This window comes from Perca fluviatilis, chromosome 11 (assembly GCF_010015445.1).
Source record: "Perca fluviatilis chromosome 11, GENO_Pfluv_1.0, whole genome shotgun sequence".
Classification (NCBI taxonomy): Eukaryota; Metazoa; Chordata; class Actinopteri; order Perciformes; family Percidae; genus Perca; species Perca fluviatilis.
This window is the reverse complement of record NC_053122.1, coordinates 36,212,211-36,224,381: the sequence shown is the minus strand read 5'-3', so window position 1 is coordinate 36,224,381 and position 12,171 is coordinate 36,212,211. Positions and strand designations below refer to the sequence as shown.

Below are 12,171 nucleotides of genomic sequence, written 5' to 3'. Positions count from 1 at the left end.
AATTATGCATTGAATTATGCGATCGCATGATCACGTTTTTCTGGAGGGACTGACAAGCTGATGTGATCGGATAAGGTAGCCTTATCAGGGTAAATGCCGACCCCCGATCAGTTAAAACATGCCAAAATCGGCTCCGACCCGATACTGTGATCATGATCGGGACATCCTTAGAACCAACTGTGTCAGATCTCCAAGTGTGTGGTCATGCATAGGTAGACTAGTCAATAGTGTTAAAAAAGGCAGCGTAACAGTGGACTGATGTACTCCGGAGAAGTTGTATCCAACGTGAGAGAATCACAGTCACTCTTACAGAGTTATCTTGATCTTTTGATAAGATTTCCCCCAAATGTGAGCTTGATAATGGAGTTCTGGCTGTGCAAGATAAAGGATGTTGATTCATACAGGATGGGTGAGTGTACTAGAAATTCCAAGAACGCCAAGATATGTATTAATGTTGTCTGTCAGAAAGAAAAGTTTTCCCCTGAATGACATCGAGGGATATTAAGCTGTGAGGTGAAGTGAAAAGAATTTTAATGTGACTCAGCTGAATTGTCATAAAAAAAAAAGTTTTAGACAGTTTTTTTAAAACCTAAATGGAAAACATGACCTTCTCCAAATATTACATATGAAATAGTTTCCACTTCTTTCCACTAGTTACATTATTCCTGACCCTCCTGCACACATTTGGCCATGAAAAAAAAAACACTTCTGAGAAATCTTTACTTAAAATGCTTTCTACTGATTTATTAAAAGGCTTTATGTAACAGACTTAAAGGGGTGATAGAATGATTAAATAGGGTATTTCACACTGTTCCTTATGGTCTCCTAATGGGGTATGTAACATTGGTTGGGCTGAAAATGGCCTGGTTGATATTTTACTGGCCCTTATGCATCCCTGTGTTTTGGCCCTATTTGAAACAAGAGCTTTTCTTCCAAATATGGTATGGTCATGAATATTTAGATGAGCTGCGCGCTGATTGGTTGAGCGACTTGCCATACGCACATATTAGAGACGCGCGCTGATTGGTTGAGCGAATCCCCAATACACATACATTAGAGAAGCGACAGAATCTCATATTCCAGACACTGCAATGTTTCATTACCAAATTCACTTCTGAGAATTTTTTAAGCGAGAAATCAACTATATAAAGCTGAAATATGGGCCGTTTTACAAAATTTGATGGCTAATTGCAAATTTGGTAAGACGTGTCGGACTTTAGGAGCTCCACACAGTCTGAGGAGAAAGCGGCAGCCTGCTGGGCTCCATACCCAGGGCAAAGTCACCCTTTGTGGATACTGCACTACGGGGCTCCGCGGCCAGCTGCATAACTGCATAACTATAATATATTTACGGTTTGAATTTCGTCACGCCACTTTGATTTTAAGGCATTTTTATGAACGTGAGGCGTCTTTGTAGGACGAGCAGCTGCTTGCAATATGTCCCATTCATTACAATGGGGAAATACCGCAGCTAGCTAGCTACACTGTCGCCATAACTAAATTATATTTACAGTTTGAATTTCGTCACGCACTTATATAACATCATTCCCCAATGTCTTATAAAGCTACCGTTGTGTCCGATTTGATTTTAAGGCATTTTATGAACGCGGGAGCGTCTTTGTAGGACCAGCAGCTGCTTGCTATATGTCCCATTCATTACAATGGGGAAATACCGCAGCTAGCTAGCTACACTGTCGCCATAACTAAATTATATTTACAGTTTGAATTTCGTCACGCCACTTATAACATCATTCCCAAATGTCTTATAAAGCTAACCGTTGTGTCCGATTTGATTTTAAGGCATTTTTATGAATGTGAGGCGTCTTTGTAGGACCAGCAGCTGCTTGCAATATGTCCCATTCATTACAATGGGGAAATACCGCAGCTAGCTAGCTACACTTTCGCCATAACTAAATTATATTTACAGTTTGAATTTCGTCACGCCACTTATAACATCATTCCCCAATGTCTTATAAAGCTAACCGTTGTGTCCGATTTGATTTTAAGGCATTTTTATGAATGCGAGGCGTCTTTGTAGGACCAGCAGCTGCTTGCTATATGTCCCATTCATTACAATGGGGAAAAACCGCAGCTAGCTAGCTACACTGTCGCCATAACTAAATTATATTTACAGTTTGAATTTCGTCACGCCAGTTATATTACATCATTCCCCACTATCTTATAAAGCTAACCGTTGTGTCCGATTTGATTTTAAGGCATTTTTATGAACGCAAGGCGTCTTTGTAGGACGAGCAGCTGCTTGCTATATGTCCCCTTCATTACAATGGGGAAATATCACAGCTTGCTCACTTTTGCATAACTAAAGTATATTTACAGTTTGAATTTCGTCACGGCATGAATATTACAGGTTCCTCAAGGTCTTACAAAGCTTAGCTAACACTTTCGGATTTCAATTGAATGTATTTTTGTGAATGTCAGAGTTAGGAGGAGGCTAGCTAGCTCTCATTGATGGACTCCATCTCACCGCGGCTCTATCAATGAGACTCGCGGACAAGAGGCGTTTATTTCCCCGATTGTTTGTTTAAATAACTCAACACACATACCCATTATAAGATTTACTGGAACCTGCGGGCTGCGATAAAAGATTGCGGGCGTAACAAGCTCGCTGACACTGCGGTCAGGGCGGCGATGTAGCAACCCAGGCAGCACCAACACCGGCACTAAACTCCGACACACAGTCGGAGAAAATTTGCAATTAGCCATCCATTTTCGTAAAGCGGCCCATATTTGAGCTTTATATGGTTGATTTCTCGCATAAAAAAGTTTCAGAAGTGAATTTTTTAATGGAATAGCAGAGATCTAGATTCAGAAGACTACCTGATCTCAGGTCAGTTGTGTAGCCTATGTAAATGTTGGGGTGTGACTGTTCTCTTAAGGTTCCGGATTTTGAGACGCTTGCGTAAGCAACTCAGCTTTGTTGGGATTCGCCCGTTTTCAGCGGCGGTTTCAAAATATGAGATTTTCATAGTAAAGGTGTGTCAGTGGGACTTTGAGCTTCTATTTATGTCCTATTTACCCACCGAACTGTCGTTACTCAACTATGACAGGGTAAAATCGGTTTTGCATTCTATCACCCCTTTAAACTTAGTTTTTGTGAGGATGTTGAGAAAACATGTGTCAGTTAATCACGTTAACGGTTTGATCCTAACAGCCAGTTTTGTGTCCTCAAAGCAAGATAAATGACTCAGCAAAAACATCCAAAATGCTTCAGCTGCCATTTTAAAAAAAAAGTACTTTTCTTGACAATAATGGATGAAAGGTTGTTTTTTTTTGGCATAGACTGCTTTTGTCCTCTTTTTGGCAGTTAAATCTGCACAATTGTTTCCCAATGTTCAAGCTCCTAAAAACAGGCAATTGAATTTTTAAATCTGCCGTCTCAGTATATAAACAGTAAGAGAATACATGACAATAAGTTGTTTGTCTTGACAAGAAAAATAAATCCTTTAAGTTCCACCCACATGCGCCTGTCAGGATATGGTTGGGGACCAAAAACAAATTTGCGATTAATTTTGGCGACTTCTTCTCAATTCAATTCAAAGGGGCGTGGCAGGAAAGTCTCAATAACAATGTTGCCAAAGCTACAATTTGCCCAAATATTCAGACAAAACACAATAAACAGTAATATGAACAATATTAGGATGATTTATATTAATTATACTTCTCTCTCTCTCTCTGTCTCTCTCTCTCTCTCTCTCTATCTATCTATCTCTCTCTCTCTCTATCTATCTATCTCTCTCTCTCTATCTGTCTGTCTCTCTGTGTCTCAATTTCAATTTCATGTTGCTTTATTGGCATGACAAAAAAATACATCTGTGTTGCCAAAGCATAAGAACAAACATACATATAAACAGCAACAAGGAAAATAAGGTAAGGTAAATACATCTGATATAATAATACAAGTAAACATATTATAATTATGATATAAATGCAGATACTAAAATTCTGTGCATGTCCCTCAAAGGGTACATTGAAACAATAATATAAAAAATAAATACAAATAAATAAAAGAATAGAAAATAAAAATGATAATATATATAATTCTCTATTTATTTTGCCTTGTATTGTGGCAGGAGAAGACATATTTAGCTGCTAGCCATGCCGTGTTTTTATCTTCCCCTAATAAAAAAGGAAGCTTTTGTGTAGGTAGTGAAGCCTGGTATATGTTTTAAAATTTTTGGAAATATTTGGTTCTTAAGTCTTCATATTTGAGACATGTGCATAGGAAATGGTGGCAGTGTGTACGGACTTGTTCCTCTCTTGGTCTCCACACTTTTAAATGTCGACCTCTTTAGATTTCCAGCTCATGGTCACTGACTCTGGATTTTGTTAACATTCGTATTTCTTTTGGATTTTTAGTTTTGAGATATTCGGCCAGTTGGCTGTTCAGGGATCGATAACAGAGGAGTTTGTGTTGGATCTTATTTTCATTCTGCCATTGTTCTGTATACTCGTCTTTTAATTTAGTTTCAAATCTTTTGATTGAAGGATTGTGTCTATGGCGGCTCTGAGGCTCAGTGTACCTGTCTCTCTCTCTCTACCTGTCTGTCTACTACTGACTGTGTTTAGCTGCGTGTACCTGTGAGCCAGCTGGTCCAGGGGGGGTGGACATCTGAAGACTGCTGGGTGCTCAGGAGAGCTTTGTATGCAATGGAATTTTTATCGGCTTGATTTAAATGCTGCCATAATTTTATTGACCTTTTTTGGATTCTCTTTCTCTGTCTCTCTCTGTCTTTCTGTCTCTCTCTGTCTCTCTGTCTCTGTGTGTGTGTGTGTGTGTGTGTGTGTGTGTGTGTGTGTGTGTGTGTCTCTCTCTCTCTCTCTCTCTCTCTGTCTTTCTGTCTCTCTGTGTGTCTCTCTCTGTTTCTGTCTCTCTCTGTCTTTCTGTCTCTCTGTCTCTGTCTCTGTCTTTATGTCTCTCTCTCTGTTTCTCTGTCTCTCTGTCTTTCTGTCTCTCTCTGTCTCTCTATATCTCTCTGTCTGTCTTTCTGTCTATCTCTGTCTCTCTGTCTCTCTGTCTCTCTGTCTCAATTCAAACTCAATTCAAAGAGGCGTGGCAGGAAAGTCTCAATAACAATGTTGCCAAAGCTTCAACATAGAATTTGCCCAAATATTCGGACAAAACACAATAAACAGTAACAGTAACATTAACACAATATTAGGATGATTTATATTAATTATAAAGCTCTCTCTCTCTCTCTCTCTCTCTCTCTGTCTCTCTGTCTCTCTGTCAGGTGTTCTCCCAGTCGCTGTGAACATGGCGGCCGCTGCAGTCAGTCCTGGACCGGCTTCCACTGTAACTGCTCTGAGAGCGGCTACAGCGGAGCCACCTGCCACAGCTGTAAGTCACACATCAGCACATGCACTAACTAATGGACAGTAGGGCCAGAATCAACCATTTGAGCGCTGTCAGCCAACCAATGAGCCACCAGTTCCTCCCCCTCTCTATGCATTGTGACCTGTTGACTTTAAAGGACAAATCCGGTGCAAAATGAACCTAGGGGTTAATAACACATGGGTACCGAGTCGACCGTTCTCTGGGATATGTTTTCATGCTAATTGAGTCTGACCAGTTTTATCGCAAACCGCTAATTAGCTTATAACGCTAGTCGCCGGGGCACGGGTAAAGTAAAAAGAAATCGCTATTTCTACACCCCTAACAAGGCTCAAAATATCACCACACTTCCACGGTAGCATAATGAGGGTCCCTACATGTAAACACAAGCATTGAGAACTTTGTAAGTGTACAGACAGTTTATTAAAAAGATAGTTTATAAAGACAGTACCATTCACGTATACAGGTGGGCGCCATCTTGGGAAAACAGTCACGACCAGTCGAACGACGAAAGCCGTGCCACATATTTTAATAAACAGATATAATTCATGCATTTCCATGTTAATTACATTTCACAAACGTAATTCCTATCGACCCATTGGGAAACCACGGACCGCGGGAGATTTCAAGGGACGGTTCAGCTCACGTTCCACGGTGTTCGTCGTTCGACTGGTCTTGACTGTTTTCCCAAGATGGCGCCTGCCTGTATACGTGAACGGTACTGTCTTTATAAACTATCTTTTTAATAAACTGTCTGTACACTCACAAAGTTCTCACTGCTTCGGTTTGTCCTAAGTACCCAGCAGCTATAGAGTGGTCAGCAGATGACCCTTGTCAGCTCCATTGTACTTGCAGAGTCCCAGAAACAACCAGCACTCCTCTGCTGAAATATTCACCGTGTGTAATGTAATAAAATGAATTACTAGGCAAATCTTAAACATAAACATATCAAATAATATAACAAAGCTCTTAAATGTTGATTTGACGCAACATCCGATCATGGCACAAAAGTGCCACACATTTTGGTTTGCCAAGTAAGTTTTGAGAGAAACTGGATCTTTGGTGCCTGGTGGTTCGGTAAGTCGTTGTAGCGCACCAAGTCATAGGGAGGTGATTGGTGTGGCTAGTGTGTGTACAAAGCACAGGTCTATGACACTGAAGGCCAGCATGTAGTTAGATTTTGCACCAAAATAACTTTGGTTGGTTAGGAAGAATTAGTTCTGGCTAAACGTCAATGAAGTAACATGTTGTGTCTTTTGCTTCATTTTTGACTTTTTACATATTTAACTAAGGCCACAATCGTTTCCTAACTTTAAGCTAAACACAACAATAAAAAACTGAAGCATGAAACATGAATGTATCATGCTTTAGCTGCTACAAATGGATACTGTCATGCAGGAGTGGATACATGAAATACATTGTCAGGCAAAGGTTTCCTGATTTATTGATATAAAACATAGTTCGGGCAGCATTGTGTTGCCACCAAAATGTTTTTTGCTGTTGCGGATTTGTGCTATATAAATGGAAATTTGGCATCCTTCTTAAAGTCCTTTTGGGCTCTAAGCTGTCTCCATCTTTCAACTGCATCTTCAATACTTACCACTTCTCTGGTCATGTGACTGTTTAGAAACCTTCCTGCTTATTTTAGGTCACTTTAGAAAAATGTTAACACTTACAAAAAATTGGTAGACTGGGTGAACCCGGCCCGATCTGCTGGCGATTTGATTTCTCCCTGCAGCTCAGGCAGGAAACCTGTACGTTTATCTATCCTGCTTCCGTCACAAATTTGCGGGAACCAATCACAAACTGGCTTATCCACCTGACGCGCTATTGCTGGGTTTAACATGATGACGATATAGAAGCGACCAAGCAGTTTTTTGTTTACATTCAACATGGCGGCCACCGAAGCGCAGCAACCCGTTGATGCCTGCTACTTCACCCAGATCGTTGGTCTGATCTGATTGGTTGAAGGACTATCCAATAGCGTACAGAGTCATTTGAACTACGCCCGTTGATCACGCCTCTCGTGCAGTAGAAAATACAGAGCAGACTCCCCAGACTACTGTTCAGTCTTAAAAGATTGAGCTTGGTCTGGTGATAGCCAGACTAACAAATTGGTCCAAACAGGAACCAAATGTGGAGAAGGGCTGAGTATTTTCTTACACACCTGAATCTGTGCACCAGGTTTTTAATTTTCTCTCAACAAAAGCATGTTGATGAAGATGAGAATGGGGTTCTGTATCATGCTTTAGCTGCTACAAGTGGATACTGTAATGCAGGAGTGGATACATGCCATGTGTTGTCAGTCAAATGTTTCCTGACTTATTGATGTAAAACCCAATTCAGTCAGCATTACGTTGCTTTCAAAATGTATTTGCTGTTGCAGCTTTGCGCACTAAAAATGTGATTTCTAGGAGACGTGGCTGGAGAAAGAGTTAGAGAGCTGTGACAGATAGAAAGCAGAATCGAGTGAGAGGCAAAATCTGAGCAAAATAGGGCAGGAAAGGCAGATAATTAATTTCCTTTTACTATTTCCACCAAAAAGGCAATTAAAATGAAAATAAAAAAATATGACATCCAGGATAACACTACAGGGAAGTAAAATGAATGAATGGAGCAGCGTGGAGACCACTCGTAGTTGTGCGTTGCTGCTTTTATGTACAAGTCATTCATGTCAGGGGAATTTAAGAGACTTTTGAAGTTGCTTCAAATGGCAAAGCGGCTCAGTTTTACAGTTTGAATTTCAATCTGCCAATCACAGGTAATTACAGTGGTGGGTTTTTCAAATTAAACAACCCCTTTGTGAGCTTAACGTGATGCCTGCCCCCAGTATTCCGCTTTATAAAACCTGTTTGTATGTGAGTGATATGATGGAGGTTAGAGTGAGAGTTTAGCCGTGACTAAACTGACAAATACTGACTGGACAAATGAAAGCAGCAGTGAGGTTGAGCTTTGGTGAGATCAACTGGTTCTGTGGCGATTCCCTCGAGTCCAAATCCTGAAAACAAAGGAGGAGAGAGGTTTCCACACACGGTTCACCTCTGGTCTCATGTTTATTGCTGATGTTTCTGTGAAAACCTTTTTTTTTTTTCGAAAAACCACACCGAGAGAATGTGATGGAGAAAAGGTGTTTGGCTGTGGAGGAGAAGAGAGATAAACAGAGAGCACAGTGTGGGAACCTTTAGATATGGATTTGACTTAAAGGGCTTGATTCTTTGATTGCAGAGAACGCACTGGTGTGTGTGTGTGTGTGTGTGTGTGTGTGTGTGTGTGTGTGTGTGTGTGTGTGTGTGTGTGTGTGTGTGTGTGTGTGTCAGAGAGAGGACAGAGGAAGACTAATGGAGACAGAGAAAATCCAGTTGGATTCATCTTCACTTTATGGCACGCTGCTGCTGAAAAATAAAACTTCAGATGGTCTTGACTCTGGTGATGAGACAGCGATGCAGTTGTGGCAGCAGTCATGATCCTCCACAGTGTGTAGTTCTCCCCCCCCCCTCACAGCTCCTGTGTTGTTGTGGATGTGATTCATGTTGAGCTGATCTCATTATTTTTCCTCCCAGCTGTGTACCAGCAGTCCTGCGAGGCGTACAAGCACAACGGCAACACGTCGGGACATTTTTATATCGACGTGGACGGCAGCGGACCAATCAAACCGCAGCTGGTCTACTGCAACATGACAGGTGACACACACACACACACGCTCCCATCGTCCCTCAACGTTTCTTAAGATTAACATTTACATAATTGTGAATGATGATGCTCCCGTCACGCTCCGATCCACTTTATCTTCCATCCCCCCGTTTTTTCAAGAGGCTCTCCCCCTTTCTGTCCCCCTTCTCTACCTCAATCTCTCTCTCTCGCACATTCATCTCCCTGTCTGTATATGTCTTGGCGGGTTGATATAATTTATCATGATGATAAAGAATATTGTTGATTTTATTTTCTGTCCTTACATGTTTTTCTCTGTGTTTGTGTGTGTGTGTGTGTGTGTGTGTGTGTGTGTGTGTGTGTGTGTGTGTGTGTGTGTGTGTGTGTGTGTGTGTGTGTGTGTGTGCGTTTGTGTTTGCCCAAGGTGTTTCAAACAATTGCACTAATTTTCTGTGGTTTTCTGATTGGTTAATTTAGCCATAATTTATGCATATATACAGTATTGAACTTTTGCGATGCTTACCACATACCAGATGAAAGTTGAGCACACCAAAATGTCGTGAATGGATAAGTATACCAGCAGTAAGCGAGACACTGTGCAGCAGTTTTTCACTTTAAGACAAAAAAATTTATTTAAAAATGGAGAAAAGTAACTCTATTCCCCTCCTGATCTTAAGAACCTTTAAGCTGCAAGCAGAAGCTACAGTACTTCTGACCATTTAGTGTAATTTGCATCATAGTAACTGCTGTGTTTCCTTGTGTGTGTGTCTGTCTACAGAGGAGAACACGTGGATGGTGATCCAGCACAACAACACAGAGCTGACTAGAGTCCGGCCGTCTCCAGGTGTAAACCAGCATTCAGTCCAGTTTGACTACTCGACTGAAGAGGAGCAGCTATTGGCCGCCATCAGCCAGTCAGAGCACTGCGAACAGGAGCTGTCCTACCACTGCAGGAAGTCCCGCCTCCTCAACACTCCAGGTAAAGCCTGTTTGTTTATCCAGGGCTGCAGTCGAAAAGTCGAAGAAATGGCATCCTATGTCTTTTCCGAAGCACTATTCCTTGACCTCGATAGAAAACGGCATTGGCAAAAACGGCACTTTGAGTGGACACAAAGTGAAGGTGTGCAACTGCCCATTATCGTTACATTGCAGCTTGTTTTGCTGACTGCTGACTGCATCGGTCTTGCTTAAAGTGTTCATATTATGCTTTTTGGCTTTTTCCTTTTCCTTTATTGTGTTATATATCTTTTTTGTGCACGTTATAGGTTTACAAAGTGAAAAAGCCCAAAGTCCCCCCCCAAAGTGACTTACCATCTCCAACAGAAAACACTGTTCACCAACTGCTCCAAACAGCTCTATTGTAGTCCAGCCTTTACTTCAGAGACAAACGTGGTCACTTTGTAACACACGTTATAATGCTCGCCTAGCTGCTAGCATGGCACGCCCTCATACTCTGCTTCTGACTGGCTAGTAGTCCTTACTTAGGTACTGTCAGGGCACGCCCTCATACTCTGCTTCTGACTGGCTAGTAGTCCTTACTTAGGTACTGAGCATGGCACGCCCTCATACTCTGCTTCTGACTGGCTAGTAGTCCTTACCTAGGTACTGTCAGGGCACGCCCTCATACTCTGCTTCTGACTGGCTAGTAGTCCTTACCTAGGTACTGTCAGGGCACGCCCTCATACTCTGCTTCTGACTGGCTAGTAGTCCTTACCTAGGTATTGCACATGTGTGACTCCCAACAAAGATGGAATAGAAGTGTGATGTCTCACTCAGTAGCTAAAACAGAGCTCAACATCACAAAAATATGTACATAATATGAGCACTTTAATACTAGACCGATTTAAAAGATTGTTGTCAGACAAAAAAAACATAGGAAAAGTGAAACGAAGAGAAGGAAAGATGCGAAGGAGGACTTCCATGGTGCTCAGAGAATCCAATTGCAATATTGTGAAAAATAATTTCGATATTTTTAAACATGTAAAATAACAAAGGTTATGGGAAAACACTCATAACAAATACAACACAAGGTTTATTTCAACTGACGGTCATATTGGACTGGTCCAACATGAACAAAGAAATAAGAACCATGTCTACAGAATAGGACATGTTCTAGTGGTTGGACATTATAAAATATATAAATAAGGACCATGTCTACAGAACAGGACATGTTTTACTGGTTGGACAGTATAAAATATATATAAATAAAGAGAACAGGACACAAGTTTTCTTTTGCTTCTCTGATTTGTTCCGCGTCTCTATCTATTTCTTCACTTACACTGTCACTCTGTCGAAATATGAACACGTCACGTGGTACGCTCCATTGGGTTTGTCACGTAGTGGACCCGTGCGCTGACGTGCACTAACATGTGCAAGTGGCACGGTAACTGGCCAATGAAACAGGATCATAATAGCGTTTCAATCACAGCCAACAGACGGGATGCAGCGCTCCACAAAATAAACTAAATATTGCATACTTATCGTGACACATTCGATATAATACTACGCAACCTGATATCGCGATAACAATATTGAGATGTTGACATGATATATCATGCACCCCTAGCTACCAGTAACAAAAGTGAAAAGAAATGGTCGTCACATTGAGTTAATTTGCTCACGCTAACCGTTCTGTCCACTCATAAATCCCAAGTAGTTGGATCGTCTGAAAATAATTGTAAAATGTATGCAACATAGGCATATTGTTTGTTTTTTGAAAACGGACCAATTGTGTGTTGCCTTAAATGTTGCTGCCGCAAGTATTCGTGGCATTATCTCCTTTCCCGTGCTCAAGGATGGTCCAAAGGGAAGTCTAAAGGAGATACAGAAATAGAACATATAGAACAGACAAACACAATTGAACAAGAACAGTTTGGAACCTTTTCTAAGCAAAAACTAGAATGCAGCCTGAGGTTCCTGTTTCGCTCTTCTACCGTCCTGGCTCAGACTTTCCTCACAGGGATTCAAACTAGAGCCTGACCGATAAAGGATTGATAAGGCCGATATTGATACAAATATTTGGTGATTTAAAAATCTGATATTCCAATATATTGGCCAATATATAATTAAAAAAAATAATAATCCAGAAACGCGTAACAAAACATAAACAGATTTCCCTAACATTAGTTATTTGTAGTTATTTATGAGTCCTCACTAAAATAATATGATAA

The 12,171-nt window shown here is 41.0% G+C and overlaps 1 protein-coding gene across 1 annotated transcript in view; it reads left to right on the top strand.

The window, feature by feature from the left end:
* Window positions 1–12,171, top strand: part of LOC120568723 (contactin-associated protein-like 4) — a 202,240-nt gene that overhangs the window by 121,145 nt on the left and 68,924 nt on the right. Inside the window, exons 11-13 of the mRNA XM_039816408.1 lie at window positions 5,253–5,359; window positions 8,914–9,033; window positions 9,780–9,980. Of these exons, the coding sequence (XP_039672342.1) occupies window positions 5,253–5,359; window positions 8,914–9,033; window positions 9,780–9,980 (428 nt within the window). The remainder of the gene's footprint in view (window positions 1–5,252; window positions 5,360–8,913; window positions 9,034–9,779; window positions 9,981–12,171) is intronic.